Consider the following 27796-nt stretch of genomic DNA (forward strand, 5'->3'; position numbering starts at 1 on the left):
GAGAGGGTGGCGATAGCCCACGGGTTATCTGGTGCAGCCTGCATCCCCCACACTCCCTTAACAACATCACTGGTCATGACATAGTCAAAGTGATTACTCTATTTGTGGTCCCCAATTGACTGGAAGTCCCCATGTAACTATTCCCATGAAGAAGAGCAGTAATGGGAAGGAAAAAATGGTGCAGTAACAACAGGTGATAAGAAAAACTATGGCAGCGAATAGAATTGAAAAAGGTGACCATTGTCACAATTGGGGAGTGGGGTAAGGGTGTCAGGAAATATTTCTGCTTCCTTTCAAAGTACAGCTCTTTCCCCTGAAACTGGACAATTGTCAGTGCAGCCCTTAGCGCTCAGAAATCTTCTCTGCTTTATTTTCTAGACTGAAAGTTGCCAGCAGCTATATTCTACTAAATTCACACAAAACACACAGTTTATGAGCAGGGATATAAACCCCCTTTTAAAAGGTTGTCCAAAAGTCAGTTCCCACCTCACTTAGTTCCTCCCTTGGTCAGAACACAAAATGAGTTCAAGGATGTTAAGGGTTTCCTAAAGTGAAGCAACTGTCCTTTGAATTTGACCCCAGAGTCCCCATATGGATGGTCCCAGAGCTCACAAGTCACTTTTGCACCTACCAAATTGTGTCCATCATATAACACGATCTCGCCAACAGTCACACTTCCAGGGTACGCCAAGTAGGAATTGGAATGGTTGATGGAAAGTGCACATAAACCTAACAAAAGGAGAGGAGGAAAAAAAAAAAGCATTGAGAGGTAGAAGTTGAGCTCACAGTCCAAGCAAGTTGTTTAAGGACAGTGAGAGAAGAGTGGCATCTACAGGAGAAGAAATTCAACATCTATCCTGCTGCTTCTAATTGATAGCCACAGGCCACTCAAAGCAGCAAACCTCTGTGACTCTGGCGCCACCTAAAGGTAAACAAGGGCATAGTTCCCTTTGGTCCTTTAATCTTAAACCCAAAATGTATGAGGACCATTTGTCTGTACAAGGTCGTTTTGAATTTTTGCACACAAATCCATCCCTTACTTCATAATTTATTCTGAAAAACAAAATATCTGTAGAGCATCAGAGAGATACCTTCCAAATTCTCTGAGAAGTCGCTGGTCAGCCTAGTTTCATAGTCTGCGAAAAGACTGAAATAGTTTCTTCATTTCAGGCTTCTTTCCTCCTATGGTCTCCTAGGTGGGTCTACTTTAAAGACAGTAAACAAAAATGTCATTCCAAAAAGGTAGGTCTATCTCAGAACATACAATTGCCTTTATATTATATTATTTTGGCCTTTTTGGAATGACATTTTTGTTTACTATGCCTCTTAAAAAGTCCAACCTAGGAGACCACAGGATGAACAGGGCCTATGAGGATCAGAAGAGCCCTATAAGGACTCTTTTCGCAATCTGTGAAGCCAAGCTCAGCAGCAGCTTCCCAAAGTATTTAAAAGGTATCTCAATGATGATCCATTCAACTTTGGAGGATCCCATTCAAGTCTCCCTGCCACTGAATGTGTAGCAGGTGTACACCTGAGAGAAGGCCTTTCAGCTGTGATACTCAAGATCTAAGACAGCATCTCAGGAGAAGAATACTTGGTCCAACAGAGGAGTAGTGACAACAGCTCTATTTCAGATACCTTGTCCAGAATTGTTGGACTGAACTGCTGCTGTCACAGGGCCTGGTCCTATCCAGAGCCAGTGCAGCCATGCCAACAGGGTCTATGCTGCATTCTACAGTGGAGGGGCAGTCTTGGAGGCCTCCTCAAGGTAAAAGAACACTTGATCCATTTCCTCAGGTCTGCATTATGGCTACATCAGCACTGGAAAATTGGATAGGATTGGGCCCACAGTCATTTCAATCTGAAGTTTTAATCTATTTTAATATGCTTTCACTTTAATATTTGGCTGAAATTTCTTTTATAGTCCTTAATTATTATTATAGTATTATTAATACAAGCTGCCTTGAATACTCGTGTAGAAAGGAGAAGTGGAAATAAATATTAACTTGAAGGACAGGTTAAGTTTCACTGGTAATCCTAGTCTGGACTGTATGTACAGATAGCAGGTGAGGGTCATGATGTTGAACATGCCTCTATTCAAGTAATTTCCTTACAGATAGAAAACAAGATGCCCAGAGAAGCTTTTACCCTCTCTCTTTAACATTCCAGTTTCTCACACATCTCTTTTCTTGACTCCTTAGGTGAGTTAGATGCTGTGAACAAAGTCTCTCTTCCCTTCTGAAGAAAGCTGCACTTCTGACTCCTTCGCCTAGCAATCTCCATATATGGTTTCTGCTTCTCCTTGCCCAACACTTGCCCTGCTCACAACACACAAAGTTGCTTTATATTGGCCCATTTCACAGAGTATCACCAAAATCAACTGCAAGGGGCTGTCCAGGGGCCCACACATGGCTCTTACCTGAGACCACCTTCTACCACTTGGTCATGCTCCCACTAGCACAGCCATTTTCAACCTTTTTCAGCTCATGGCACACCGACAAGGCACTAAAATTGTCAAGGCACACTACCAGTTTTTTTACTAACTTTAAATCACTACATTACAATTAATTGTTAATGTAATTAATACAATTATATTATTACATGACAAAGAAACTCACAAGAATCTTGGAGAGGAAGTATATGTGATTGTGAAGAGGATGAAAAATGTTATTAAAGTGTTATGCAAGAAAGTGCTGGCAAAGAGAGGTCAGATTGAGTACATAGGAGAGCTGTGGGATGAGGGGCAATGAGGAGACATGAGTGAAACAACTATAGGATTCAGCTGGAGTGGGGGAAGAGTGAACTTGAAGCAAGTGATTCTGAACCTTTGGAAGGTGCGGAGGAGTGAAGGGAGGGACAGTAAGAGAGGCGCTGACTGCAAATTATGAGATTTGGGGGGGCAATGTGCCTGTGGGAGGGAGTGGGGTGGGGAGAAGTGCCAATTACCTGCTCCTGTATTTAAGAAAAAAAAAAAGTGTGACCAAAAGCCCAGTCCTAGGCATGTCTACTCAGAAGTAAGCCCCATCATAGTCAATGAGGCTTTCTCCCAGGTAAGTATGGAGAGGATTGGGGCCTAATGCCCTTCTCCTAGAAGGCAAAAGGCAAGGCAGGGAGGGTCGTTTTGGGGAGTTTCAGGCAAACTGTGGCAAGGAAAAGGGACTTTCCAGGACCCTTTGAGCCAGCCAGTTCTTAGGCTGGTGGCCTCAGCAGACTAGCTCGCTTCATACCTGCTTGCCTGCTCCTGACTCCCTTGTTCTCACTCACTCCACCTCCTCCAGGAGCAAGCGACAGCAGGAGGTGCAAAGCAGCTGCGACCAGCCCCTTCACTGGCTGCCTGCTCCTTTTCTTTCTGCTGCGCGTAAGGCTCAAAGCAACCACTTCCCCCGCGTGCGCAACTGCTGCCTGTCTGCTCTGATCTCACGGCACACCTGAGGCAGATTCGCGGCACACTAGTGTGCCGCAGCACAGTGGTTGAAAAACGCTGCACTAGCAGGTCACATTTGCATCCATAAAATCAGTCTTAACACTGAAACTAGCACAGGAAATATCTAGAACAGAGCCAACCAAACTGCAAGTTTCACACTTACAAAACTCTGCTTGCAAGCAAATTTGCAGAGGGTGGGGGAGAGAAAGCACCAACTGCATGTATAATATTACACTGGAACTGGCCTGTGTAGTACAGAAGCCAGATAGCTGCAATTGAAGAGTCAGTAAATATTTTTGGTGGGAGGGGCAGAGAGACTTGGGACTCAGAATCTGTAGAAAAATAAGGATGAATGTTTAGTGAGGCCTACTTTCTGTCTCCATCTGGAAATGACTTGGAATCTACAGAAATCCTAGGATAAACTCAGTTAGCAGCACCATGAGTCAGAAGGCCCGTCTACAGAGTTTGTCTGGAAGACCCAGGCAGGAAAACAAACTGCGAAGGGCCTGGGAAAGAACTCAGATGCACAGAGCTGACTGCTCGAAAGCACAACAAACCAGTTTCCTGCAACTGTGCAAAAGAGAACACTCAAGGCAGAGAGATTGCTTTGTTCAGCATTCATAAGACATCATCGGCACATGGACTAGCTTCCCAAGAGGTACAAACAAAATACCCCAGGCCTGTCTGACAGAATATTCCATGCGCAAGGAATGCAAGTGCCATCCAGTTCCTGGTTATGCGAGCCTGTCTTCCACTCAATAACCAAGATTAGAACACAGTACCACTGCAAAGAGGCAAGAATGACAAATGAGGTGCTAGGAGAGTGACTTGATTGCGTACCAGCTATGGTGAACTCAGCGCCCTGTTGCTCTTATAAACAAGCCCATATATGCACACATGTAACATGGTGCTGGCTTGGATGCAACAACATGGGCAGCTCTTCCATTCTGAGCTCAGTGAAAGCAGCAATGCTTAACCTGGGATATGTACTGAAAATGCCCAGTTGCCTGTCCTGGCCAGGTGAAACAATGGGCTAGCAGAAAACGTTGGAAATCTGTTGATCCACCTGACCATGGCCAAGGGGAGATTCAAAGGGCTGATCGCAGGTTTCTTGCCTTTGGATTTGCCACACCAAATGGTACAATCTAAACCCTCAAAATCCCATAAAAGGAGGTGGCTAGATTGAGCCAGACCTTCCCTGCCACCACTGACCTTGGTACTCAGGGGTGGCACACCCTGGAGGGCTTCCCCATGTCGACACTGCAGCTGCCACCTCTGCCTCAACGTGTGCTGCCCCTGAAAATAGTCCTACACTTCTGCCTTTAAAGAAACTGCAAAGCGAGGAAGGTAAGGAGAGACATGATCTGCTACTTGCATGGGTGTGCAGAGAGTGACTTGTTGTGGCTTGCATCTGCAGCAGGCTGGAGGGAGGCAGCGGCATACTAGGGGTGAAGTGTACCCCAAATCCACCACCACCTTGGTCCCCTTGCAGTCAGCTGCTGATGTAATGCACTCACCTCACAGCTGGGCTGGAAGCAAAGATACTACTAGTACATTGCTGGCTGCCCCTCCATTCTCTGGAAGGGAACAAGGGAACTGCAACAAAGTGCTTTCCAGGTAGGGCTTATGTCTAAGTAGTCGTGTTCGGAAGATTTATCATCTTCATTTCCCTTTAACCTCCAGCGCCTGTTTTAGCCTATTTGATCCTTTCCCATTCCCCTTTCTATCCTGAGCAACTCTTGCTGCTTTTAGAAGTTGCTGGTCTGCTTTATTCTGATCAGAGCTAAAAGCTCCTCACTCCCTGACAGACTGCCAGAAAGTTACCAGCGCAAAGGCCAAGTGTGGATGCTAAAGCATAGGAGCTCTGACCAGGCTGGAGGCCTTCCAGATCATTCCCACAGCAACTTCCACACTAAGGGGTTCCAGCCATTAAGATTACCTCAGACAGGAGGCCTAGTGTGGCTATGTACCCCCTTTTGGGCTTTTTCCCTTGCTGGAGACAGTAATTACCCCTTTATGTGTGGCTCTTTATGGGTGGCTCACTACTACCCACAAGATACTCAAGGGTGCCTGGGAATGACAGGGATGCAGGTAGTGTTATCTTGCTTCTTTCCCCATCTCCAAGGTCGGTTGTAGCACTTTTACTCAGAATCATCATTAGTTCTCCACAGAACACTTCTGCTATCCTTTTCCACCTTACCCACTTGATAGCTTAGCTCAACACAAACCTGAGCTGGGGGGGGGGAATAGTCCCCTATTGTCAACTTTAGGGCAGTTAGACAACCTTTGGATATTAACATATAGATGAATGTTCCTCTGCAGTTAACATCATTTGTTATGTATATTTCAATGTTTACATAAAAATTTTTTTTTTTACAAAAAGATAACTTCCACGATGTTATCTTAAAGGAATTAGGATATGATACGACAAATATGTGTCCTGAGGTTTTGTTTTTAATTCTTCTAACAATTAAATGAAGACAACCCCTTTTTTACTTAATATTCCTCTACATGCCTTACAGGTGCGGCCTATTTATCCACAGTTTTTTTATCTATGGATTTGTCTCAACGAATGGGGTGGGGGAACCGAAAGTCACACACACCTTTGCCTCCTTTGCCCTGCGCTGGTGTCTGGCTCCATTTCCAGGCTGCCCAAAACACTGCAAAAAGGCTCCGCCTCATCCAGGCAGGGAAATAGCCCTGGAGGTTCCCCTTGCAAAGGAACAGTAACACTCCTGGAGCCCCTGAGCCAGCAAAGAGGCTGAAGAGGGGGAGGGGGCCCAAAAATCTCTGTAGCCAGAACACGTGCAGCAAGGTGGAGCTCTCTCTCTCTCTCTCACTCACTCACACAGGGGCAGGTGTGGTAGTAAGAGGGGATTGCTTTAAAAAAACCCAGGGAGTGTTTGCCAAATCTCCCCCCCCCCCATTGAGATGGTGCAGGCAATCACTGACACAAGCAAACCCCCCCCCCCCATGGTGCAGGCTATCATGGACACAAGCAAGCCTTCCCACCAAGCAAAGCATGAGATATAGCCTACAATCCTCTCCACACTTTCCTGGGAGTAAGCCCCATTGATTGGAATGGGGCTTACTTCTGAGTCGAAACACATAGGGCTGGACTCTTAAAAGATCAGCATCCCAACTGTGAAAGAAGCTGGGCAGCTAGCAACAGGGAGGGCTGAGTATGGAGGGGATTGATAACAGCTGCCTTAGTTTCTTTCCATCCAAAAGCATCAGGCTGCAGTGTATTTGCGTAACTCTATGGAATTTCACACAACGCGTTTTTTGTTAATCGCACCGAATGACGGAACGGAACTAACACGGATAAATAGGCTCCACCTGTATTTCCTTATTTCACTATTTTTCTTTCAAATGCTCATCCCTCCAAATCCTTGAACCAAGCTCAAAGGTTTTGCTTTACCATGTTTTTAGTGGTACATGGAGATGTAAGGGTGCAATCCTAACTCCTTATGTTATTGCTTTTCAGCTCTGGCACAGCAGTGCCAGTGGGACATATGTTGCATCCTGCAGTTGGGTCTCACTCACAGAGGCCTCCTCAAAGTAAGGGAATGTTTGTTCCCTTACCTTGGAGCTGCATTGCCCTTATGTCAATGCTGGAAAGCTCTGATATAAGGGGTTAGGATTGTGCCCTAAGTGTTGTATTTTGTTCCCAACCCAAGATTTTCTTGCATGTCCCCATCTTCTGGAAGATTTTGTTCCCAGTTCAGTCTTTTTTTGTTCCCAGTTCCATCTAGAAGCCAGTTCTGTCCTCTCTCTCTCCTTCTTTGCCTGTTTTAAGTCCCAGCACATGCACACACTAACTACCCCCTTTACTGATATGCAAAAAACCTTAGCAGACAACTGCACTTTGAGTAGACAAAAGAAGAAAATGAAGGATTGAGGGCACTCTCTTAAAACCATTTAGAATTTAAACCATTTAACCATTTAAACTCTGTTTACTTGGTCCAAAATCAAATTATTTCTCCAAAAAGGAGAAACTATTTTTTATCTTCTATTTTACCTTCTTCTAAAAACTATTTTTATACCTCTAGGTCAACATTTCTGAGCGACTGGCAGCCATCCCTTACAACTGTTCACCTGCTGATGCTTTCAAGTATCACAGCAGTTCTGCCACACATGAGGGGCAATGATGTACCACTGGAGGTTCTCTCTGAATTAGCAATATGACTAGAGCAAGAAGTAGCATTTTGGGAGTATCAGTGGTTGCAGTGCTGACCCCAAACCACAGGAAGATGTCAGAAGAATGTTATCTTTGAACCAATTTGAATTGACCTTGGAGTATCCAAGTGATCACAGAACTCTTTGCTGATTCTGGGAGTAGCCTAGAAGAACATCAGTGGGACTGCTTAAAAGCAAGTGGTATGAAGCCTCCTGAGGAACAAGAGTGAGCAGGAACACCACGGACAGCCTGCTGTGCAGAGATCCAGATCCAGGGTATTCAAGGACCCCTCCCTAGCAACAACTTACTGCAAGTGTTGCAAAAGACAGACCTGTTGAAAGAGTCTTCCGGCAAGAACAGAGCAATTTGCAAGCAACAGCATGGCGCAAGCAGCTTTGAGCAAACCACCACCTATCCCCTCACGCCTGGGGACTTATTGACTTCATTTAGTTCATTTTCTGCTGTTGCTTGTGGCGTGTGTTTTTTTAAAATAAATAATGTCATTCCTGTAGCTCCACTGAGATGGGATGTGCTAATAAGGAGCTGAGGTGGTGACAGGAGAGAAAGACTTCAGGGAACAGACTGCAGGGGTAGAAGTGGTGGCTGAGGGGAAGAGCTCATCACTCCCGTGTGCCAGGTTCTCTGCTGCTTTAAATCAGACTACTGCTTCTCCCCCCACTTTACATGCAATTGAGGCAGACCCATATTTGAAGATGTAGGTCAACCAGTATCACATATAGGTTGAGCCAGAGTGCCACCAAACTAAGCAGACTTACTTCATAAAATATGTACAGAATCAGGTTGCAACCCCAAACAGGCTTAACTGGAAGTCATCCCAATGAAAGGGGCAATTTTTAGTTCCAGTAAATGCGATTAGGACAGGCCCACAGATAATAATAACAGTGCTCAGTAAAAATAGAAATGGGAGAGAACGTCCTGTTGAAGCTTCTTCAGCAAGCATCATTAACTTCTGTCAATAATTTTAAAAACAAGATAGGAGTTCATTTAAGGTTTTAAAGGCCTGACCACTGGTTGTTTATGCTTTTGGGTATTGGAAAGGCATCTTTTAAAGTACCATTTAATCATATCCAAAGCTTTAGATGGGCTTAATCCACAGCAAGAGGCCATCTGTTTAGAGGCTGAAGTGGGTCAATCGGCAGACCAACAAGGAACCAGGCAGGCCTCTCACTGCGTGTGGATTGTGCCAGTGCGTCAAGTCTGGCACTGGGAAAGGATCTGCTGTATACGGTTTGCTTTCTATGGCCAAGCTGCCAGCCAACCCTTGGCCCACCAAGGTGGCCCTGATTTAGCAAGGACCAAATGGATGTGAGCTTCATTTTGGTCTACCCAGAGTCTGGTCTTCTCTTGAAGCGGCTGCCAAGGAAGGGTGGATCCAGGAAGAGAAAATACATGCCTATGCAAAATGATAGTTTTATTCCAATTGCAGGATTTGGCTTTTCTTTACTCAAAATTGCCATACTGGACTATCTGGATCCTTTTTTGGCAGGGAACATGCACATCTGCCAATGTCCAAAAAGGTCAAGTGTGCCTCTGAAAGAAGGCACCTGAGCAGAAGCACAAGAGCCTTTGCAAGAAGAAATCCCATTCTCTCCACCCTTTTTGTTGCTTGGGAATGCAAGCTTCGGCTATTCTTAGCATGGCATTATTTCAAATTAAATACTGCAATGTTTGTTCATTTACTTAAAACCCTCTGTCAGGGTCCCCCTGACTTACCTGGGGGAAACCTGGAGGGAACAGGCTTGCAGGGCGAGAGGGAAGCTCAAGGCAAGGAGGAGACAGGCCCCAAGGCCAGCAGCAGGTGGAGTACCGGTCTGGAGAGCCAGGAGAGGGAGGAGGAACATCAGGTTCCAGCCTTTTGGCTATCACAAGCAGTGAGGAGAGGGGCTGGGAGAGGCCAGTCAGCCTTTTAACCCTCCCATGGAGGAAGGGGCGGGGCCTGGAGGGGCTGTCATGAGCATAAAGCCCAGCGGGGTCAAGGATGAAGTCAGTCTGGGGCAGGCAGCCGGAGGGAGCAGAACCCAGCCTGCCTATGAACCAAAGACTGGCTAGGAGTCAAAAAGTCCTACGAGCTGGGGGAGATGGGCCCGGGTGATGCAACTCCCTTCACCCCACACTCTCTGCTGAGGCCCCAGTGGATGGGCCATTGCTCTGGGAGACAGAACCTCCAAATCCCCCGCTACCTCTTGCAAATAAAAGTGTCCCTCCTCAAGCCAAGACCCCACACCCATCCAGCTCCTTGTATTGGTGTTCTTAATTCAAGTTAAAACTGATGCCTTACCCTGTGCTAGGTCTATGCCTCTCAACCCTGCCCTCTGAGCAAAGCTTGTAGTGATGCATATAAACCCTTACCTGTCGGGTTTAGGGGGGTGTCCAGGATAGTTTTCAAAAGCTTCATGTCCTTAATGTTGTGAATAAAAATAGACTCCTCCAGACAAACAATCAGTCTCTGTAAGAAAAAGAAAAACACAATTTATTGTGGAGGGATGGGAAAGGCCCCCCTGCTGGGAGTTCATGTGGTTGCATTGTGGGCTTTGTGGCCCTGCTCAAACTCACACCATCTGCTGAAAGAAAAAAAACCCATCAGGTGCCACATACCCAATGAAAAAGGTAATTCTGAACCTCACTAAAGGACAAGGAGGGTCACACCGCTAAACTCTAGCTATTACTAGATCTACTTGCACATAATAGATAATGGTCCCAGAAATTCTTGACCCTGTGTGCTAATATAGGCTATACTGTTAGAGGCAGAGTCCCTCTGACATTATCTCAAAGAAATGATGACATATTCTATAGGAAATGTGACCACGGGCAGAAGGGTGTGACATTGCCCACACTGCCAGGTTTTTGCTTTTTTAAAAAATTCAGTTGTAGACACATTTCAACACATACTGTATAATGATTCTGTACATTTTCAACGAACTCTGTGGCTATGGTGTAATTGTTGATCTGGCATGGAATGCCTGAACAGGAAGATAGCTGATTTATTTCAGCAGCTAGGACAGAACTGAGGATCAAGCTAGACATGACCCTAAACATCCAAATCATCCTTCCAAGTTTCTTCTCCCTTTAAAATAAACAGTGTACTGAGGGTTGTGGCAAACTGGGCAGAAATCATGGCAAGAGAAGGGAGATTTTAATACTATACCCTGCCATAGTTTCAACCCCAGTAGTGAACTGAACCTTCCAAAGGAAGCTTCTGTCAGGATCAAAGTTCCAAAACCCACTACTCCCTCGAGAATGCCAGCCCAGTTTAATATCCCTGGCCTCCCCAACCTATTTATTTTTTGAACAAACAAATCCCGGGAGAACTATTTAGGGTCACATCTAGTTTAATCCTTAACCTGACTGAATGGCAAGCTACTTGTATCCTCATCCTCCTAAAAGCCACACCAACCCATAAAAGGTAGGGACAGTATAATTTCAGTAACGTAAACCAGGGCTGATATACATAGGATGAATTTTAATTGCTATTTGAGAGAATTAAGATCCTGAAAGGAGATAATCTTTTAAATAGAGGATTCTAGTATGTATCCATATTGTACTACCCAAACACATAGTATTTCAAAACACAAATTCAATACAACTTTGAGACAATGCCAAACACACACTAAGCAATCTAGAAATAATTATGATAGCAAGCAGAATGGGTAATTGTATCAAATTTCCAGTTGGTCAGGGTTCCAGTAAGAGCAGAGGTTCCCAAACTGCCCATAAGAGGCAGAGGAAGGGCAAAGGCAGCACTGTTGCCAGGAGTTAAAGGGGTTTTCCCCCCCTTATCTGAGACAGTGCAAGCCTCCTGTGGGGTCTGAGGAGCCTGCGGACCCCTTTGCAGGGCTCCCTGCATCTTCAAATTTCTAAAATAGTCAAAAATGGGCACTTCCGGTTTCAAGATAAAAAAAAAGGCAAAGAATGGTCCACAGGCTCCCCAGGTCCCTCAGGAGGCCAACATTGCCTCAGGCAAGGGGGAAAAAACAGCTTTAACCCCCAGCAGCGGTGTGATCGCTGCGATTGCTTAGCTGCCTTTGCCCCTCCCCTGCAAAAACTTATGGCAGTTCCCAGACTTTCACAGAGTTTGGGAACTGCTGCAGTAAGAAGCACATCCTAATATGAAAAGTAGGCACCAGTTTTAGGAGAAAGAGCTGGGATTTTCAGGGGAGGGAGGAGGGGCGACTGGGCGTTCAGAAGATGGGAAAGTGCTGAACTGACATTGCCATGGTACTCTCAACATGTGTGTGTTTGCTGTTCAGGCCTCTACGCTGGTAAACAGATAACAAACTTTCTCATTTTGTCTACTCAGAAAAGGGGAACACAAATCATAAACCTAGTCAGTGCACAGAGCAGCTGAAGAAAAACCAGAAGCGCCAGTCAGTGGACATAGCATCTAGTGCAGGGGTCTCCAAACTTTTTGCCAAGAGGGCCGCATGAAATATCTGGCACGGTGCTGAGGGCTGGAAAAAAATTTAAATATAAAATTTAAATAAATAAATTAGAGATGGAACTTAGATGAATGAATAAATGAATGAGTGGGCTCATTCACTCAGCCTCTTTGTCCCTCAGAACACCCTCCAGATGCAATCAGAGCACAGCTCTGGTCATGTTCAGTCGAGTGGGCCAGAGGCTTTCAGGGGACAAGAGGCTGGCCGTGGGCTGGATAGAGGCTCGCTGCGGCCGTGTCTGGCCCCCGGGCCGGGGTTTAGAGACCCCTGATCTAGTGCTTCAGCTATCCTATTGTTCGTTCCCTTGCCAAGATAATCTATACAGCATTAGCCTTTATCTCACTGGCCAAGAAGCTGGGCTCCTTTTCAATTCTCTTGCAGCACTGTCATATGCTAAGGCCACTGAAAGGGAGGGACAAATGAGCACAGGAAAAAGCCAATTATAACTGGTATTCTTGCAGTGCAAACGAAAGCCCTTTGACCAGACAACTTTCTGCTTTGGAAAGTGTAGCAAGATATCTCTGACAAGTTGCTGGTGGACTTGGCATCTATACAGAATTAAGACTAGACTAGCTGTTTGCCTTTGCCAATGAAAATGGCATGTTGACTCTGGATGGACGCGTCTGTGTGTTTTAATTTGAACATAACTTTTTGCCTTCTGAGCCCCATTATACCCAACAATGTAATACCATATGCAATAAAAACACATTAAACAGATCAACAGATCATTCAAAACAGCACAGAGACAGCATAAAAACAACTGAAATCCATTCCTCAGAGCCCATGTCTGAATTCCAGGAGGGACAGGGTAGTACAGGCCTACTGATGGAGGGAGTACCACAACAAGGAGGACTGTCCCTAAGAAGGCCCTGAACCATGTACATACCAAAAAAGCCTCAGCGGGTGACATTCCGTGGAGCAGAGCCTCCCTTGATCATCTTAAGGGACAAGTAGAATTGCATGGATATAGACAGTCCTTAAGATACTTGTGGGTGAAACTGTATAGGACAGTGTTTCTCAAACTGTGAGCCAGGACCCACTAGGTGGGTCATGAGCCAATTCCTGGTGGGTCCCCATTCATTTCAATATTTTATTTTTAATATGTTAGACTTGATGCTACCATGGTATGTGGCTGCATTTGGGGAAATGTTACAGACCTGTTACAGAACTATATACATGCTTTTAACAATGATAGACAATGCGACTTACTCCTGGGTAAGTGTGGGTAGGAATGCAGTCTAGGATTGTTAAAAATTTTCCTGCTTGATAATGTCACTTCATGACACCACTTTTGGTGGGTTCTGACAGCTTCACATTCTCAAAAGTAGGTTCCAGTATTAAAAATTTGAGAACCACTGGAGGAGTTTCAAGTAATGACCAGTTACCTGAATTGTACCCAGTGACAGATGAGGTGGTAATGAAGTTCAAATAGAATTGGAGTAATATGCTCCAATTGAAAGATCTTCCATCCACAATCTTGCCACAACATTTTGTGCCTCTTGCAGTTTCCAAATACCTTTCAGAGGCAGCCCCACAAGCATTCATAATCCAAACTGATCTTTTAACGCAGCACATGATGCAAAAAGTGGAGAAGAAACAAAGCACTCAGGCTCTCTCCAGTGTAGGACTAGAAGCTCTGAGGCTTCAGACCTTCTGAGAAGGCATTAACATGTTAAACAGTATTGAAAGCATCGATTTTGAGCTTATTGCCTCTAAACATCAAATTTCAAATTTTCATCCTGATTGTTTTTACCTCACATACTGCACTATGCAAAACAGAGCTCTTTATTTTTTAGGGTAAGAGAACCTTCTATGCTTTCAAACTGCAGCCTTCCAGGTTCAGACTGCCAATTGGTCAGACTGAGTCACTTCAGGCGTGCCTTCCAAATGGTGTATTATTGGCATTTTCCAATGTCTCATACTTAATGCTAGGGTAACAAAAGGTTTTGAATTAAGGGCCAAAGTGGATGCTCAGGGCAACCACATATTTGTTAAACATAGGCAGGCTCTGCTTATATTTAAACAATGGGGGGGAGAAGCCTGCCTATGGTCCCCCCCCCCATTTCAGTGCGCTCAACTCTAAGCAAATTTCCCCTGCTGGGATCACTTCAACTGGCACAGCCAGGCTGGAGAACAATGGCTTAAGAACAATGGAATGTTTCACCCCTTTTGGCATAGACACATATGTGTAAGCTTTATACCACACTCACATGTTTAACCAGTAGATTCACAGGGCCTAATGGCACCTAGGGCAGGCGAGACAGTGACATCATCACCATGTCACCCCCTGCATCACCATGTGGACCCGTGCCTGCATGCTACACCCCCAGCTTCCAGAATGGCTCAATTTCAAAACCAAATGGACACAGGGGATGGCAGGAGGGCCCAACCTTGCTTTTATGTCTACCGCTGCTCATCATCACCGCTCCCACATGTGACTACACCCCCAGGGCCCCACTTCAACCAACACCAAAAGTACACAGCCCCCCACCATATGCAAGATATGTCTCTGTGTTCAATAGCCATAGTTGCCCCAAAAATGGCAACTTAGTTTGGTCCCAAGCTGATGCCTTTTCTTCTCCCTGTATTCCCCGACAGCTTTTGTTATCAGTTATAGACCTTAAATTTTTTGCTTTAAAATAAAAGAAGAGCAGTTACATAGCTTTCACAACTTCCTTTGAGTGTAAGTTCCTCAAGTATGCTGTGGGCAAAAGTACCCATTTAACCTTTTGAAGCCTGCTGTTAAACACATTAAACTAAATAACTAGTACTAACTGTGGGATAGTATAATAATCCCTTCTGTTAATCTCTCTATATTATCCCCCCAGCTATCTTCTTTCTCAGATGAGCACACCAGCCTTTTTTGTCTCTGCCATGCGCTCTCTGTACATGTGATGCAATTCCACTGCTCTCCATGAGGAGAGTGGAGCTAGGAGCGCACAAACATTGGGAGCAAGACTCACCAGGCACACCTCCAGCATTCACTACTCATGGAGAGTCTTCATCCTCACAGTAATGTCTGCACAAGGCTTCACTGTCAGCAAAAACAGGAGCCAGCTGTAGTGCCCTGACTATCTGGCTAGGAGTGGTTGAGGGCACTAAAACACACTGTGAGGGGTTGGGAGCCACGTGGATGAGCCATAAGACACTTTGTCAACATGCCAGAAACCTCACTCTCTGGCACCAGGCCCTTGATATGCAAACTAACAAAGGTAAGTAGCAGGATTTTAGCTACAGAGGAATAGGTTACATTTGCATTCCAATCATAGGGTCCTTTTTCTCACCAGTCAGGCATCAACTGGAAACCAAAATACAGTTTAGCCAACATGTGTAACTAATAACTTTTCTGGAATCAAATGATTCTTCCATTTCCAAAAATCAGATTTTCCAGTGAAGACTCCAAAGAAGAAAAAGAAACGTTTGCACAAAAACCTCTGCCCTTATGTAAACTTTTGATAGTTGTTACCATGTTTTTAGTGAGCTTTTTCTGTAAAGACTGGAGCCATATTGGATGAAGGCTATTTCTGACTCCTCACCAATCGTTTAGGTCAGGATACATCATCATGCAATGATATGCAGTATAGTGAAGCAGAATTTGATACAAACAATGGCAAATTGAGGTGGTGAGAAAAGCTCATTCAGGTAAGGTTACCCATCCCCATGCTAGAGTCTGAGTAGGTGCAATAGATAACAGGGACAGATGAGGTCACCATGGATACACTGTTCTAGCTTCATTTTTTTTTACTTAGCTACAACAAGCACCCACGAAAAGCTGGTTGGTTGGTTGCAATGCAAGAGGCCTAGTTCTTCTGAAACTGAAGTAGCAAGACAGACATCCAGTTAGTCTGCACAGGAAGACTGAAGTAGCACACCTTCAAACAAAGCCCCATCGCCAAACCCCTTACCTGCCGATTGAGCCGGATGGAGAGAATGTTGCTGGAATAACCATAGTTGCAGATTTCTGTCCCTTTCTTGAAATGATAAACATTCATTTGCCGAGGCTTAGAGCGACTCACCACGACCACCAGGCTACTAGAGAAGAGGCGCTCCACAATGTAAACATCTGGGATTTCATCTGGACAATGGGGGGGGGGAAGCATAGCAGTTTTTAGACATACATGCATCCAGCTGGCCAAAAGGACAAAATGCTGAGTCATCGACATTCTGCTTTTCCAGAGCTTAGTCACATTCGGCAGAGTTTCATATCAACCATGTGCAGGATTGGGCACTGTGCCAGGTTAGGTGGGGATTAATTGCTCAACTCTGAAAGGAATTTTCTCCAGTATCTGCCAACCTGGGATATTGAGACCTAATTAAGTTTTTGTTCTTCTGAGTCAGAATGTGTGTGCCGCACCAAAGACAGGAGAAAAGTGAAAATATATACAGCCAGCTGATAAAATAAGTGAATTCCTTGGAGACAAAAGGCTCTGTGGAGTGGAAGGAAACTAAACAGGTTTCCAAAGGGAAGTGACATGATGTATATCATCTATCACTTCCTTGTATGACAGCCTTAGGGCAGAATCCTAACCAACTTTCCAACAGCGAGCTAAGGCCAATATAGCTCTGTGGTAAGGAAACAAACATTCCTTTATCTTGAGGAGGCCTCTGTGACTGTCACCCAACTGCAGAATGCAGCACATGCCCCATTGGCACATATGCCAGGGTTGGAAAGTTGGTTAGAATTTGGGCCTTAGTCAGTAGGGATGACCTGGTCTTCCTGAAGGAAGGCAGACCTATCTGGAAACCATTGGAAAGGGGAACCTTTGTAGGTCAGTTTATACAGTTTATTTGTGAGAAAAATGCTGGTTCCACAGAGTGCAACTTAGGAGGCCTTAAAGTGCAGAAGTATTGCACAACTCCTAAAGTTATGATTTCAAGCTGCCTGAACATAACAGCAGGTATTCTTATGTTAGCACCCACTAGAATCACAGTACAAAGATATGATCCCATGAACACAGCTTAGTATCATACCCTACATATACTTATTTGAGAGTAAGCCCCACAGGAAGCTGTGCTAGACTTACTTCAGAGGAAAGACAGAATTGAGCTGCAATGCTGGCAGTCCAGGAACATACACGTCCTTATAAACAAAGTAAAATGACATCTTTTTTTAAAAAGGCATTATAAACCAGAATTTTGGCTGTAGGGAAGGAGAGGAAAGGTGGAATTTCAGCAAAGTTGCTTCCAAAAGCAAAGTAGCAAGATGTAGGCTTATGGCTTGGCAAAAACTGGGAGGTCAGGGTGCACTGAACTACATTGTTACCACCAGGGCACAGCAGGTTACCCAAGGACACTACTCAACATATTTTTAAACTGACCTGGATTAAATCCAGCAGACCTTGGCTGACAAATCTATATCTCTATGTTGCTCAGCTGCACAACGGCCAGTCAGCCAAATTACAGAATTCTTAACAAAAGCTTCTCAAAAGAATACCTATTCGTACTCATTACATTGCAAGATTAGCAGGAATATTGTTCAAGCTAATATTGTTCAAGTCAATCTTTGTCTTTTTTCGAAAGACAAGTCTCACCTTAAGAATTTTTCACAACTTAATTATGCCCACCCAGTATAAAGACTTTTCCCATTGCAGCTGCAAGCCCCAACCCGCCACAAGATTATGAACTCTTTCAAGTGATTCTGTGGCTGATGACACAAATGCAACCTTTGGCTGTTAACAGAAGCAGTATTTCCAGTATGCCCTGAAGCAACAGTATGCACCACTCACCCAGCTTAGTTCCTTGAGGAGCTCAGCATTCTAGAAGTTCAGGAGTGACAAAATGATGTGATCATGTTGCATCCCCCCAACCCTCCAGGCTTTTGCACTGGTTAAAATGTGAAAGCCTGCTTCCAGAGGTCAGACCTTTCTGGGCCCAGTCACCTCCAGACCCTTTCTGAGCCCAGCCCAGTCTTTGCAATGCTGAAGCTGGTGCAGGGACAGCTGTGCCGGCTCAGGCTGACATTAGGATTGTGCTCTGAGTTGTGTTAGGATGACTTTTCAGTTCTTTGTGCTGTGTCAAGTGTTTGTCTGGCAAGGTGCCAATTCCATGGCATGGACCTATATCATCAACCTCTGCCCATTCAGTTGGGCCATTTAATCGTTACCTAAGCCACACAGCATCCAATCACAGAAAAAGAGCTCCGGAGCAGCTAGGGCAACACTTAAAAGGCCCTCATTAATTTCACATTCTGTGTCTATACATCCTTGGGTTATTCAGGGCCAGCTGGCCTCTCTTTAGGGATATAAGATAGTTTTACACTCAGCCAACTGAGTATGTCCCTCTGCATCCCTCCAGCTCCACCCCTCCTACTCACAAATATTTTTATCATTAAGAATATTTACTTAGAACTTCTCAACAAAAGTAGTTCACAAAGCTGTCAACACAGCTAAACAATTAAATAAATGATTCCCTGCCCCCAAAGGGCTTCCAACCTTAAAAAAAAAAAAAAAGGGTACAAAAGAGACACTAGCAACAGGTACTGGAAAAGACACCCATGCTGGGGTGAAGAGGGCCAACGGCTCTCCCCTTATATTTGTGGGCACCACACATCTATAACAATGCACAAATGAACTTTCCCAGTTGTGATCATGCCTATTTGTACCGCAGATACATTTCCAAGATTTGATAAATATCATTTTGATCCCTATAAGCCTGTGAAGATCATACAGCTGTCCATTTAATCTGCTTGAACTCAGTGCTGATTGATGCTAAACTCCAACTGCAGATGTGCACAAAATTACCTCAGATTCACACACAGATGCCAAAAACAAGAGAGAATTTCCAGCACAAATTGGTTATCTTCTTTGTGCTCAATGGTCCCTTTAACACAGCTGCATCTAGCACCGTTTGAATACAAGCGAGGCTGTGGCCAAGAGATGCCATCTGCCTCTTAGCAGGAAAGATAAAATAAAATTGCTCCTCTGGGGCAGATTAAAGTGCCGTAATGCAGAATAAAACCCATCATCAGCCAATATTCTGTTGTATCCAAACGGAATAAACTTACTGCTTTCGTGGACCTGGTCCAAGTGCTCCACAGAACTCAAGGAAAAAAGCTTGTATCCAGTATGGGTTCCAATGGCCAGGGAACTGCAGAAGATAAACAGACACAGAAGACATATAAGTTGAGGACATATAAAGTTGAGGAAATACTACAGCAAATCATGCGGAAGGATTTGGAATTTCTCAGGGGGAAAAAATGGAGGTTGTAAAAGGTCACTACAAACAGCCAACATAAGAGGGCCAACAAAGGCACGTCAGAGAGAGACGTCATGGAAGGAGCGACAGGGAGGAATTCAATGGGCTCCACCTTTATCAATGGGGCCTCTGCCAAATGTGTTCACAGAGCATGACCAACTTAAGGTAAGTGGGAAGGTAGTAGGTGAAAAAGAGGACTCTGAGGAATGGAATTCAGCAGAAACATGCTTATTTAATAATAGGAAAATTGGACACCATACAGATAAGGGCAGGTGTCCTACAGATTAGGGGACTCACTCAAAACGATGGCTTGGGTGACATGCCAGGGAACCAATTTTGCCCTGCTAAAGGGCTGGAAGTGAATTGCAAGCACAGAGCAATAGCTTTGCTCTGCCAAAGCTGCACCAGTGGAGCAATCACACAGGATTGCACTCTCACTCTTTTAAATGCCTACATTTCTCCAGTAAAAGAGAACTGGATCTTTTTTTAACACATCAGCAACATAAACCTCAGGCAAATGTTTCCACCAGGGATTTGAATGTCATCACCTAACCAACTCACCAAGCTCCTAAATGTGAACCAGACATAAAACAAGCGCAACAAACCAGTAAAGCAGGAAACACGACACAAGATAGGATAAGCACTGCAATGGCCTTTCAGCGCCAAGGAGCAGATCCTGCTCTAGAACAGCACAAGTGTGGATGCCAAACATTAAGGACACTGCATTTATTGTGAAGGTTGGCAGCCAAAAAATACTCTGACTATAATTTATTCATCCTTGTGTGTTTGTCCCATCATTCAACTTGACAAGGTCTTCCCAGAAGGCCAAGTTCATGTTCCCTGTTACTCCAGTTCCACCAGTTAGTATTTATAATGGAGGACATTAGTTGGAGCACAAAAGTCTAAGAAGAGAGTCTAATCTGTTCAGAACTATTATGTAGTCTGAACCTTCCAGGCATGTATCATTTCACACTACAGGCAAAGGACTGTATATTTGAATGCTTCCACACATCCAAAATATCCAGCTCATAAAAGCTAGCATGTCAGGGAGATCTAATCTAGTCTTCCCTTGGTTATGTGCCATTGTAAATGCAGGGAGGGTGCCTCTTTGGTAGGGGACCAGTCAAACATACAAATCATTTGCTGAATAAAGCAGTATAGTCCAGGACAAACACCACCACATATTTCTGACTACAGTATGTAAAATAACCAGCTCACATAAAGAGCTGCATTGCCAGACTTAGTTCTCTTATTCATATTGCATTTCTACCCTGCCATTTTCTATCATGGAACTGAAGGCAGAGTTCATGGGAATTCCCAGCAGTCACCCACCAATGTACTGACCCAACTAAGATCTCTTTAGCTTCAGCAAGGTAGCAGGATCATGTGCCCTAAGAACTTGGCTTGCAACTGTTCCCCAAGTAATCACTCCTACAAGAAGCTGAAACTGCTGGCACTTTACAGAACTGAATCTAAATTGACCCCTCCATCTATAACCAAAGTTTTCTTAGTCCAAAATATCACAGGCAGATGAGAGCTGGTCACATTTCCCATTCATTGACTGATGTGCAAACACAGAAGCAGGACCATCAACAAGACTCTATGCATGAAGTCAATTTCAGCAAAACCAATCTTGCTCATCCACTCCTGGTTTCTGTGTTCAATCCCACCCCTGTGCCTTCTGCTACTTATGCCTAAAACCATGTTCTCTTATTTTGAAGCACTTCCCACTTCAGTGTCTTCCTCAAGATTGCATTTTCCAGCAAGGCTCAGTCACCTGAGCCTCACCTCCCCTACATCTGATACCCTTATCTTGTCCATCTAATGTAGACTGTTAGCCCTCTGGTTAGGACTGTGTCATCTTCAGGTTTCACACAGCACTGAGCCCACAGCTGGTGTGAAGCAAGCATTACCTGGCAACAGTGGTTCTACTACGCTGGCACAATTTGGAATATACCTATGGTGGAGTGCCCACCTCCCTTTACTATAGATCAGGGTTGGCCAACCTTTCAACTTTAGTGCTTCTGGACCTTGTTCAGAATTGTGAAGAGAGAATTTCAGCAGGTGCAGTTTGTCATCTCACATTAGCTGCACAATTGTGAAAGGTCCAGAAGCACTAAAGTTGAAAGGTTAGCCAACCCTGCTATAGATCGACGGGGTGGCCTTGAGTAAATCAGTATTTCACAAGTGGAAAATGGAAATACTAGTGACCTCGCTTTATCACTAGGTAGACAAACACAATAAAGGCTAGAAAGCACCTTTGAAATCAAGAGGGCTATTGTATATAAATGATAAACAAAAGAAGCAGCTTTGTCTATGTACTTCGAGTTGCCAAATCTGTGGCAAAGCATTCCTGCTCTCTCTGATAACAATGAGTCAGAAAAATTGTCCCTGTATAAAGGAAAGGGGTGTCTCACAAGGATGCTCTGATAAGAACCATGCCCTGAAGATCTAGAATGCAGAAACCCAGCCTAACTTATTCAACCTGGAGGTCTTAGCTTGGCCTGTAGCAGGCCCATTTGAAAACCGGATGGGCAGACACAGGAGTCTCTTTGTCTCTGGTGAAGTGCAGCTGCTGTGTAGTTATGCTAAAGAAGAGAAGCTGCTTTCTCCTTCACAGGACAGCACATCCACTCTGAGATTTAACATGTTTGCCTAAAGATCATTTAAATGGCTAGATTCATGTATTGTTTAGCTTTAGAAAAATGGCTGCATTTCTGTCTGTCACATTGTTTGTTTCTCTAAGACTCAATGTCCACAGCCAGCAAACTTCTGACTACCAGATGCTGCAGATGTTGAACTTCACTAGCACTGCCTTTGGAGCTTTCAGAGATGTTTATCTGGCCACTGTTGGAAATAGAAGATGGATTAGTGGACCTTTAATCCAATCCAGCAAGGCATTCTTAGGTCTCTTGAGATTTACTTGGATGAAGTAAGTCCCATTTCTCCTTTGCTCAACTCTTACACACTTTTCTTTAGATTTTCCATCATTCTCATGTTAAATCATACAGTTCATTGCAATCTCTCAGAATGAATCTTAAACATGGCCAAACTAAGTAGTGCTTTATTAACAAGACACAGAGAATCACACTAATGGACCAAGTCTAGAAATTTTTTGATAAGGTATCCCAGGACGTGAAAAATTAAGGAGCAAGACTTCCTCTTGCCACAGCCCAGAACAGGATGAATCAAGTTTAAACTAATCTGACTTGCATCCCTCCTGCCCTATGGCAAAGTGTTTCACAGACCAAGTAGTCATCAAAAGATATTAAAGCCTTCTGCCTTTTGTTTGCTTTCAATTCTGTTCCTTAACGACTTTATCCTGTGACCTTTTGTTTGTTTGCTTTGGCCAAGAGCAAAAACATTTCCTGCTTATGCTCACATTCATATATTTCGGGCACCTAGTACATAAGTTAAGAAACATGAGAGAATCTTTTACTTTTTCTTCATTAGCTTTTATTCTTTCACATTAAATTCCTGTCTGAGATTCCAATTTTATCTCTACAATCATGAGAACTAGAAACTTGTTTTTATATGACCACAAGGGTTATAAAATTGAAAGAAAAATCCTAGGATATACGAAGTACTACATACCATGGGGAACGACCATACCATGTCAAACCCTGCATCACAGGAATGTCTAAAGCAGTGGTTCTCAAACTTTCAGCACTGGGACTCACTTTTGAGAATCTGTCAGGACCCACCAGCAGTGATGTCATGACTGGAAGCAACATCATCAAGCAGGAAAGTTTTTAACAATCCTAGAATGCAATCCTACCCACACTTGTAAGTCCCATTTACTATCATTGTTAAAAGCACAATCATAGTAGCCCGTTGAAAGTACAGATCTGTCACATTTCCCCAAATGCAGTCACATACCATGATAGCATCAAGTTTAATATAGTAAAATAAAATATTGAAATGAATGGGGACCCACCTGAAATTGGCTCAAGACCCACAGTTTGAGAAACACTGGCCTAAAAACAATTTTCAACCTTTTTCATCTAATGGCACATTGGAAAGGTGCTAAAATGGTCAAGGTACACAATACTGCTGACAGAGAGCTCACATACCCCAATGGCCCTACTAATATATAACCCTCCCCCAAACTCCCATGGCACACCTGCAGATTGTTCATGGTACACAGATTGAAAATTGCTGTTCTAAAGGCATAAATGAGTCACAGAGAATTTTAGACGGAGCTGCTGAAATTAAAAGTGGCCAAGGGCTGCTTCACATGCCACAGTAAAAGTAGATGTGCATTAAAACTTCACAATGTACTCACTCCAACACGTACTGCAAGAGGAAGCTACACTTTTCCTTTAACTGTATAACACTTCAGAAACACTTGAGAAATGGGCCCTTCATGGATCCCACCACTTGCTTCTGAAGTGTTCAGATAGTGAGAAGACAACACACAACGGCCTCACACATAGGATACAAGCAGAGGTATACTAAAACTTCAACATGTACCTATATCACCCATATAGCCATCACCTATATGGCTGTAAGAGATTTTATGCATGTATAGGGAATTCAGCTCTGGGAAAGGGACCATGAAATCTCCCTTTCCCTTTAAAAAACTTTCATCATCTTAGAGCCCAAGCCTATGCATGTCTACTCAGAAGTAAGTGCCATTACAGTTAATGGGGCTGACTCCCAGGAAAGTGTGGATAGGATTGTAGCCCAAGAGTCTATTACAGGTGCTCTTCCGAGTGTATCTTTCCTGTTAAATGAAGTGGGGCAACCTGAATCATACTTGGCATTTATCTTGTGAGCACTTCATGATGGCATTTCCTCTTCCCTATCCTGTTAAACAACATTGTCCTTTTTCAACACTTGGTCCACAGCATAAGCTAGAAAAGATAAAAATCAGGACAGGACCAAAGGAGAAAAAAATCAAAGCACAAGGCAGGATCACAGGACATTGCAGTCAACACATGCAACTGGACAGCGATGAGGAGGAAATGCTAGGTCTTTGGTATTGAGCCTCAGGTTACTAGAAATACAGCCCTGCTCATGAGTTGTTGAAAGATGAGTTCTTAGGATCTTCATAAACTTTGCTCATAAGACTGAAGGAGCCCAGAGGCCACTATGTCCAAAATTCTACCAAATATTAAAGGTGAAGGAAGGCACCTCAGCCAAAAATTAGTCATCTACAGTGCAAACAACATGGTTCTAATAATATTAATACGTCTAAAGAGCAGAAGTGATCAACAGATGCTATGCCACGCAGATATATTCAGATGAATCAAAAAAGCAAGCAATGTTGAAGGCAAAAAGCCTCTATGGTTAACAGCCACAATGAACTGGGCAAATGCCAAATACAAGGATCAATTAAACACTTCGTATGGACCAAAATCCATTCCACATATCTCCCAAAAGGACATTTCATTTGGGGGGAGGGGTTAGAAGGAACAAAAAAATCTAACTACTTCTTCTGCACCCAATGCCCCCAGAAGATTGGGTGGCAGTCTCCTCTAGACTTCAAGAGGATCACAAAGGAGGGGCCAGCTTAAAAACCATAAACATACAGCCCAAAGGCTCCCCCAGAATGTTACATATGCAGTAATTAAGGACTTATTATGAATCAGTTCACTTCTTTTGTACAATCTTCATAATTTCATGCAAGTATATAGGCTGAGATTACCTCCTCAGAGCTCATTTACTCTGACTTTATGTTTGGCATAGCTTCAGACTTTCCTTGAAGGGTTGAACCTCATCTTCTCTGCTAAGCATCCTGGAACAGACAGTTCATCTCCAAGGCTAAGTGGAGCTGGAGCATTTCAACAAGAGGTGCCCTGTCTTAAGCTGCAATGATTATTCAATGATTTTTGTTTAGCAGAATGTTGGACCAGGTTATTACTATGAGCCTTGCTAGCTGTCAGATCTAAAAGATCTAACAATCAGATCTTTATCTAACTTTTCATTAGCCAGGTAATCCCCTTTATTTTTTTTAACTACTCTCCAATTTTTCCTTGTATCTTTGCCATTGATATCCTCAGTTTCCTTCCATACCTGTCTTTGCAACATAATTTTGTCCTTCGTTGGTTTATTTTAGCTGAAGGACCCTCATTTTTGATCTGATAATATATATTCTTCTATGGTCTGGTGATATTCTTCTTTACTTCTAGGCATCTATCTTCATTTTTTCTCCAAAACAAATCTATATTTTCCCATCTCAAACATACTGAGTTGAATCAATAAATCTTTCATCCACTTTTTTCTCTCTTTCTTTGATTTTTCCTGCCCCTTTTCTCCTCTAATTAATTAAGAAGTCATTGGCCATTTTTGTTTATTTTTCATTTTTTAAATTATTATTATAATAAAGAAAAAGAGAAAAAAGCACAATAAAATAAAAAGGAAAACAAACAAACAACATTGAAAAATAGATAGAAAATAGAGATAAAGAAAACCTCTAATAGTGTAGAATGAGCGAAGTCGAATATTCTAGGGCCCAATCCTATCCAACTTTCCAGTGCCAGGGCAGTCATGCCAATGAGGAATACTGTGGTGGGGAAGCAGTCACACAGGCCTCCTCAAGGTATGGGAACATTTATTCCCTTATCTCAGGGCTGCATTGTGGCTGCACCGGTGTTGGAAAGTTGGGTAGGATTGGGCCTCTAATTACTTACAATTTTTTCTTAATAATCTGAACTTCCCCCTTATGTATGTTATATCTCCAACAGCCCTTTTCAAATTATTGTTCTGAAATAATATTCTCTATCTCTTACAATCTAATCTTCAAATCCACAATAATTCATTGATCATTAATGAATTTAGGACAGGGAACTGAAAAAGTTCCTAATTACTAGATGTGTAACATTCTGGGGGAGCCGCCGGGCTGTATGTTTATGGTTTTTTGAGCTGGCTCCTCCTTTGAGATTGCAAGAGATTGCAAGGGAGGGCACCAGGATGAGGTCTCTTGTTATCTGGTGTGCTCCCTGGGGCATTTGGTGGGCCGCTGTGAGATACAGGAAGCTGGACTAGATGGGCCTATGGCCTGATCCAGTGGGGTTGTTCTTATGTTCTTATGAGATCTGGGAATCTAGAGATCTGGGGATCCAGGCTCTTGGGGGATCCAGGATCCTGGTTCTTGAGGGATCCAGCCTCTTGGGGGATTCTGGCTCTTTGGGGATCCAGGATACTGCCTCTTGAGGGATCTTGGCTCCTGAGGGATTCAGGATCCTGGCTCCTGAGGGATCCTGGCTCTTGAGGGATCCTGAGGGGCTGGAGGAGACTGCCTGCCACGCAGTGTTCTGGGAGGAAGGGTGACTGAGGCCAGGGCAAGACACTCTTCGCAGAGGACGGGGCGGGTGGGCGGGCGGAGGCGGCTGTCTACGTACGTGCAGTCCTGGTTGTAGGAGAAGCAGCTGAGCACCTCGGGGTCCCCCTCTCCGGCTGCGGCCTCCATGGACAGCGGTGCCGCCGAAGCCCCGGGCTCGATTTCTCCTCCTGGCCGGGGCCCCCTCCTCCCTGCCACCGCTCCCCGGATCCGGGCGACAGAAACGCAACAACAAGTCTCTCAGCTGCAGCCGCCACCGGCCTGGGCGGAGCCAGCCCGCCTCGTCGGCTTCCCCCATTGGGCTGCGAAAGTTCGAACGGGGCTACTTCGCCCCGCCCCGCCGGGCTGGTGCCCGCGCCCTCGGACGCCGCCCACTCAAGCCGCGCCCACGACGCCAACAGGGCCGGCCGCCATTGGCTGCGAGGGGCGGAAGCCGCTGACGGGGCCACGTGGTTGTGTTGTGGTGGTTGCATCAGACGGGAGGGGGCGGCACCTCCAGCTGCCGGGACACGCGTGCCTCCGCCTGTCCCGCTGCCGCTCGCAGAGACCCCCGGCTGTCCGGATAGACCTTGCAAGTGCTGCACCCTTCAACGCACCCACCTGAAGCCTTCCTGCCGGCGCACTCCCAAATGGGTCTACTCAGAAGCAAGCGACATGTACTTCAGCGGGCCCTACTTCCAAGTAAGCATGTGTAAGGCTGCAGCCTCCGAGTCCCATCCTGTGCACGTCTACTCAGAAGTAAGTCCCATGGTCATCAGTCGGGCCTACTCCCAGGAAAATGTGGAGAGGATGGCGGCCTGAGGCTGCAGTCGTTTCCACACTTTCCTGGGAGTAAGCCCCATTCACTGTAGTGGGCCTTACTTCTGAGTAGACATGCATAGGAGTCCGCTCTCAGGCTACAATCCTATCCACACTCTCCTGGGAGTAAACCCCGTTGACTCTAATGGCGCTTACTTCTGAGTAGACAGGCATAGGACTGGGCTCTCAGACTGCAACTATCCACACTTACCTGGGAGTAAGCCCCATTGACTGTAATGGGACTGACTTCTGAGTAGACATGCATAAGATTAGGCTCTTGGTAACCTAGGGTGCAATCCTAACCAGGTCTACTCAGAAGTAAGTCCTATTTTGCTCAATGGGGCTTACGCTCTGGAAAGTGTGGTTAGGATTGCAGCCCTAGTTATTTAAATAGTCTTACTACTTAAGAAGGCACCTATAGTTCAGCATCCCAGGTACAAGGAGGTGGACAGGTACCT

The 27796-nt window shown here is 44.6% G+C and overlaps 1 protein-coding gene across 1 annotated transcript in view; it reads right to left on the reverse strand.

The window, feature by feature from the left end:
- Nucleotides 1-26829, reverse strand: part of WIPI1 (WD repeat domain, phosphoinositide interacting 1) — a 43968-nt gene extending 17139 nt beyond the window's left edge. Inside the window, exons 1-5 of the mRNA XM_066614503.1 lie at nucleotides 26602-26829; nucleotides 19065-19147; nucleotides 15967-16136; nucleotides 9975-10071; nucleotides 632-729 (exon numbers count right to left, since the gene is read on the reverse strand). Of these exons, the coding sequence (XP_066470600.1) occupies nucleotides 632-729; nucleotides 9975-10071; nucleotides 15967-16136; nucleotides 19065-19147; nucleotides 26602-26669 (516 nt within the window). The 5' untranslated portion in view covers nucleotides 26670-26829. The remainder of the gene's footprint in view (nucleotides 1-631; nucleotides 730-9974; nucleotides 10072-15966; nucleotides 16137-19064; nucleotides 19148-26601) is intronic.
- Between the last annotated feature and the right edge of the window lie 967 nt (nucleotides 26830-27796).

This window comes from Tiliqua scincoides, chromosome 2 (assembly GCF_035046505.1).
Source record: "Tiliqua scincoides isolate rTilSci1 chromosome 2, rTilSci1.hap2, whole genome shotgun sequence".
Classification (NCBI taxonomy): Eukaryota; Metazoa; Chordata; class Lepidosauria; order Squamata; family Scincidae; genus Tiliqua; species Tiliqua scincoides.